The 6090-nt window shown below is 62.2% G+C and overlaps 2 protein-coding genes across 2 annotated transcripts; one reads left to right on the top strand and one right to left on the bottom strand.

The window, feature by feature from the left end:
- Window positions 1-731: 731 nt before the first annotated feature.
- On the bottom strand, window positions 732-1439 carry FIBRA_04853 (uncharacterized protein; the record flags this gene model as incomplete). The annotated part of the gene is made up of 1 exon (XM_012326638.1): window positions 732-1439. One exon carries the CDS (start codon window positions 1437-1439, stop codon window positions 732-734), a length of 708 nt encoding a protein of 235 aa, XP_012182028.1.
- Window positions 1440-1551: 112 nt separating this feature from the next.
- FIBRA_04852 (uncharacterized protein) lies at window positions 1552-5160 on the top strand (the record flags this gene model as incomplete). Its single annotated transcript, XM_012326637.1, has 3 exons — window positions 1552-2756; window positions 2820-4219; window positions 4961-5160. 3 exons carry the CDS (start codon window positions 1552-1554, stop codon window positions 5158-5160), a joined length of 2805 nt encoding a protein of 934 aa, XP_012182027.1.
- Between the last annotated feature and the right edge of the window lie 930 nt (window positions 5161-6090).

Below are 6090 nucleotides of genomic sequence, written 5' to 3'. Positions count from 1 at the left end.
GCCGGGTTGGCCGGGCAGATAGACAGGGTGCTGCTGCTGGCCGCGACTCCTGGCGGATGCGGCGGGGGGCAGCAGAGACTGGGCGGCGGCGCCCAGATAGCAGAGAGATAGCAGGGTGTTGGCTGCCCCAGGACGGCAGGTGGGGCGGAACGCAGATGCGGGATGCAGGGATAGATGATGGGGAGATAGACAAGAGGCAAGAGACGGAGCAGAAGAGACAATGAACGTGAACAAGCGTAGCCGGGTTCGAGCAGAATGGTCTCCGGAGACGCGGCCGGCGAAGATCAGGCCCAATAAGTGCGTGGCCACGCGGGCGCGGGGCGTGCTTGTTACTGTGTGAGCGCGCGCGGGAGTGGGAGTGGGAGTGGGAGTGGGAGCACGGCGAGGCTGCGTGACAGGCATGCGAGCGAGCGAGCAAGCAAGCAAGCAGAGGAGATGCCGGCGGGAGGGTTCGGAGGGCAAAAGATAGAACGAAGGGAGAGGCGCGAAGAGAGGACTGAATGGCGATGCGAGATAACGGGCTGGGGCGCACAGCAGCGGCGCGAAGGGAGGGGGTGGGATCTTCGAGGCGGATACGGATTCGGGAAGGAGATAACAGACACGTAAGGGAAGAGATGGGAAGAGGGAAGCTGATGCTGCGCTGTCAGTAGGCAACTGTGTTGCGATCCTGAACGAGGGTGGGTGCACCACCTTGGCGCGGGGGCGCGATTGGACGGGCGAGTGTAATAAGACTAGTCATCATAGTGCTGCTCGTCGCAGGCTAGAGACCGGGCGGTGGGAACGGAAACAGTCTGGCGGATGGATGTGCGGGCGGAACGTCGGAGGGAGCAGTAGGACCGGGCGAAATTGGGTTGGGATAGATTTGTGGTGTCGTTGGGGAGATCGAGACGCGGGCGCGAGGCAAGGCGAGGCGGTGCGATGCGCGCTGGGCTGATCTGAGGGCGCCTCATCTCGTCGTCGGGTATCGGGCCTGGGCAAGTGAATGGGATGGAGGATGCGATAGGAAATGATGGAGCAAGGGCGAGAACGTGGTGATTGGGCTCGCGAGTGGAGCTCGTCTGTTCGAATAGGAAGCAGTGGAAGAAAAAAACTCCCGCAAGCGCAAGCTGGGGCTCGGGAGACCAACGAGGAGACGGTGGAGGCGACAGTGGAGGAGGCCAGATGCCGTGGCAAGAACGTGTGACCCATCGCGCCGCGCGGGGCGGGGCGGGACCGAGCAGGCGGGCGCAGGCAGGGGCGGGCGGCCTGAAAAGGAAAGGTGATAAGCGGGGCACGTGAGAGATGCCATATATGGGATATCGAATAATGACGTCGGAAATGGGATAAGGGGCTGCAAAAGAATCAAAACTGGAGCCGCCACTCGCTCGTCCTCCCTCCCCCAAGCCCAAGTCCCTGTCGCCGCCCCCCTCTCCCCTCCTCCCGACGCCGGCTTGTCTCATCTTGCCTCGTCCCGCCATCTCCCTCGTCGCAGCCACCCCCGCCCCGCTTGACCCCGTCACCTGAGCCTGCGCAACGGTTGAACTCCCCGCCCCTCACGACCCCGCCCTCGCAATGCCTTATGCCGTCCCCGCTCAGCACAGTCCCCCCTCGACGACCGTCACGACCACTTCACCGCGCACAGCCCACCGCCGCACCCGTTCGGCGGGCAACTTTTCTGACGAACGCGGTCCCGGAGCCTTTACCTCCCTCGGCACGCTCCCCCGCTCCCACAAAAAAGCCGTCTTCCACATCGACCTCAACGACGACGACTCCCCTCCGGAGGATTCTGTCCGCAACCATGCTCCCCCTCCCCGCCCAGCTTCCTCTCACAGCCCCTCTTACACCCACTCCCCGACAAACTCACTCCGCTTGTCCATGAACTCTGGCAAGTTTTCTCCGTCCATCAACCCTCCTCCGCACATCGATATTCCTCCGTTTTCCCCTGCCTCCGTGCCCTTCCCCACCACGTCGCCTCTCTCGCCCACCGACTCTGCCTCTCCGTTTTTCGCCTCTCGTGCCGGTTCATCCCGCCCGTCCTCGCTTACCATCTCCATCCCTCGCACCCCCAGTACCCCCATCATCCTCTCCAATGGCAAGCCCCTCAAACCATCACTCAAGTCCTCCAACTCGTCCCCCAACATCCCCGATGCCCTTACCCGCGCGGGCACAAAACATCTCCGCGCGCAATCTGCCCCCAGCACCCCAGCAGGCCCCAAGAACGTCCACTTTGCCGAGAAGGACCAGGGCCTCGAGACCGTCCGCGTCTTCAGCCGCTCTGGCAAGCCCGCCAGTCTTTCGAAGCCCCCAGGAGACGAGACCGAGACCGAGACGGAGGTAGAAGTCAACGGCAACGCGCTCGGCCTCGCAGGCCAGAACGCGTATCCGTTCCCGAGCCTTACAGCGTCCGCAGCCGGTGAGCTGCCGCTTTACGAGATCGACGCGAGCCCGGAGCGCACGAGTTCCGTGCCTGTATCCAACCCGTCCCCCTACGCCAACGTGCACCTCGAGACGCTCGCTCTGCCGCGGACGCGCCCGCCTGCGCTGCGCGGGACGGTCCTCGTGCGGAACATCGCGTTCGAGAAGCGCGTCGCCGTGCGCTTCACCCTGGATGAGTGGCAGACCACGAGCGAGGTGTCGTGCCGGCATGTGGTGAGCCTCCCGAGTCTGCCGCCGCCGTTCCCGCACGCGAAGACGGTGGGTGACCTGGCGGGGAGCATCGCGAATGGGGAAGGTGCGGCGAAGGAGGAAGAGGGAAGGCCGAGCTGGGACCGATTCAGGTGAGTGTCGCGCGCGGATGCGCGGGTGCCCGACGGTGGCTCATGTGATTTTCCATCTTGCAGCTTCACGATCCGCCTCGAGGACTATGAGCACAAGCTCGCGGAGCGCACGCTGTTCATGGTCGTGCGCTACTCACCCGGAACTGGCGGTGAGTGGTGGGACAACAACGGCGGGAGCAACTTCCGCGTTGGGTTCCGCCGCGCGCCGGCCTCGCCCAAGGGACATTCGCTTAACATGGCTGGTATGGGGATGGGGATGGGCGTGGGTTTTGGGCATTCGCAGCAGCGGACGTTTAGCGCGCCGAGCACGCTGAAGACGACGCCCATGACTGCCACCGTCGTTGGTGACCGCGTTGATGTTACCGGCGCAGAGGCTGCGGCAGTAGCATCTGCTGCTGTGGAGGCGGATAAGGAAAAGACGAAGAACCGAGTGTATGCAGCCCCCCTGCTCCGTTCGTTTTCGTCGCCGCTCCCGTCCTCTCCCCCTACTGCGTCGACATCGGGCTCGAGGTATTCGAGTGGCAGGACCGAGAGCTCGAGCCTCCCGACGAGCCCTGCGCAGGCCTTCATCTCGAAACGGCTCAGCTTGTCGAACTATGTCGCCCCGGGTATGGTCAACTCGTCTTCGATGATGACCCCTCCAACGACACCGCCGAACGGAGGAAGCGGGCGATCGAGGAGCTCGAGCTTGCCGGGTGGAGCGGGGATGAGCTCTGATGCATCTGGAGAGTCGTCCGTCTCGCCGGACGCGCTGGGTGACAAGGAAGTTGAGCAAGTGGCTGAGGAAGGGCACGACGATGAGAGTTACGAAAGAGAGGACGCATACAAGGGCTCCGACGGAGCTTCCTTCCCCGGTTCGTATATTTCCCCGCCTGCTGCGACCATCAGCGGGCAGCCGGCGGCGGGTTCTCTCGCATCGTCGCAAGCGCTGGAGCCGCTCGACTTCAAGCTGCCGTGGGCGGGCATGAGTGGGTTCGGCGCAGACATGGGGCTCGGGTTCGAGCTCCCCAGCGCGGCGCAGGAACAGCTTTTGAGTCCCCCGAGCTCCCCTGTGGGTTCTCAGCAAGCTCTCGACAGCGGTGACAGGAGGAACGGAAGCGAAGGCCAGGATGACGGTGATGCCCAGCGCCGCCTCGCAGAGTCCTCTCACTCGTCGTCGTCATCGTCTATCGCATCCGCGGACGGTATGTCGTACTCTGTGGGCACGAGCGGAAGCCCTGGGGCGTCGTTCCGCGAACGCGACTCCAACTATGCGGCGCTCATCCGCCAGTGGTGTTTCTCGGGCTCGCCATCGGGGTCGTCTGTGGGATCTTCTTCTGCTGTGACGGGGGCGCCGTTTGCGGGTGGCGTCCCAGCTGCGTTCAGTGCTAGTCCGCCGGGAAAAGCTGCGCGGGCGTATGGCCCGGCTGGCTATGGGTTCCCGGGGTTTGGGTTTGGGATGGTTGACGCGGGGATGGTTGGAGGTGAGTTAGCGTTCCTTGTCGTCCTTATGCCGTTTTATGTCTGTGAGCGGTCTGTCTGCGTACGGGGACGGGGACGGGGGTTACATACTCGCGTGGTGCGCTTTTACGCCTCATCTCCCCCTCGCTGCCGCTCGCTTGTTTGCTCGTTCGTTCGTTTGCGCTTGCTTCAGACGTCATTGACGTGCGGCTTCGCGATGACGACTGGTTGGCGGTTAGTGCGAATCTGGGGTGCTGCGAATGCGCTCACTTTCATTCGTTCTTGCGTGGTCTCTGTGCGGGGTAAAATGGCTGGGATCAGTGCTGATTATATTCCCTCTGTTGCAGCTCATATGCGATGAACGCCTCGCTATCACGTACGCCTCGGAATTTCCCTATTCTTCCCAACGACCCGTACCCGTATGCACTCCTACACTTTCCTTATTCATAACTCTTGAACGACACATGCAACCCATTTCGAATCGCTCTCGCGCCCTACGTGAGAGGCGTCGCAAGATCCGTTGCGGCCCAAGGCGCATACGCGCTCGTCATCTGACTGTTGGGGGCGGAAGCGCCTTGACCGTCGGCCTCTTTCTGCCCATTTTGACTCTGGTGCTATTTCTCGGTTTACGTTGCTCGCTACGCTGCGCGATGGGAAGACGTAAGGCCGGACGGACCTTGCGACATGTGATGACAGGCGCTGTATGGTCGAGAGACCGCTGGCGTCGCAACGACAAACCAAAAGCATTTATATGCATCCGCTAGACAAGGCCGTTCGTGCTCTGTCGCATTCTCCATCATGCCGTCGCGGCGCATCGTCGACCGTCGTGTTCAGTCTCGTTTCGTTTCTCATCATCACCATGGACTCGACCTATCTATTGCTATCTGCCGCCATCTGTTCACCCTCCAAGACCGACACCACCGTCTCAGAATCTGCGGTATACCCCATCCTCGCTCTCGGTTGACTAGTGGGTCAGGAGATGGACGGCCGTGCTCACACACGCCCCGTGTTGGCGTCCGTTTCTGCCTGGCTTATTGCGCAATCACTCCACGCTCCTTTTGTTGATCTGTTGCCGTGAGTGTTGTACAATAGTGTGTACCATTAGCGTCTTTTGGCTTTGTTCTTTGGTTCCCCGTCCTCATCTGGTTTTCCTCTCCCCCCGTCGTCCGCCTTCCCTCATACATACGCGCATTGGTTCCGCCCCCCCCCTTCCCGCATTCTGCATATGTCGCCCGCAATTCCCCTGCCCTCCTCTACTCCGCATTTCGTTTCCGTTTCCGTTTCCGTTTCCGTTTCTCTATACTGGTCGTATACATTCCTCGGTTTATCATTTATTATCGGACAAGAGAGCTCGTGATGATGACCGGCCATACTGTACATATCGCACAGCACCTGAGTCTGCACGCTGCTATCCCTTCCCCACACACGCACATAGAACCGCTCGAGCCTTGGTAGACAGTAATAGATGATGATGCGAGAAGCACGCTGTCGGACCCTGTGTGCGCGCGCTGTGCCTCATCACGTCGCGGTAAGGGTAAGTATAAATGATTTTGCAATGCACCCGTCACCGCCTTCACACCCCGCGCGCCTGGGGCGCCGGGAGGACGGTCTGGTGAGCGGGGGAGTGGGGCCGCGTGATGCGGGCAATCACTGCAATCAGACGTGCGTGCTCACGCGTATGGTCGACGACGACCGCCAGGCGCGGGGATGGGGGTGGGGGCGAGGATGCAGACGCGCGCAGGGTGGGCCGGTGACCTGCTCTTGCTCCTGCTCCTGCTACTGCCACTGCCACTGCCACTGCTACTGCTCAGGCGCCCCCGGCCAGTCGCCCCCCTCCCCTCGCACCGTGGCCGCTTGGAACCTGCAGACGCGGCCGGGCGTGTGTCGCTGCCCC

This window comes from Fibroporia radiculosa, assembly GCF_000313525.1.
Source record: "Fibroporia radiculosa TFFH 294 genomic supercontigs, scaffold3574, whole genome shotgun sequence".
Taxonomy (NCBI): Eukaryota; Fungi; Basidiomycota; class Agaricomycetes; order Polyporales; family Fibroporiaceae; genus Fibroporia; species Fibroporia radiculosa.
Note: the sequence above shows the minus strand (reverse complement) of the source record. Positions and strands in the feature narration are given on the sequence as shown.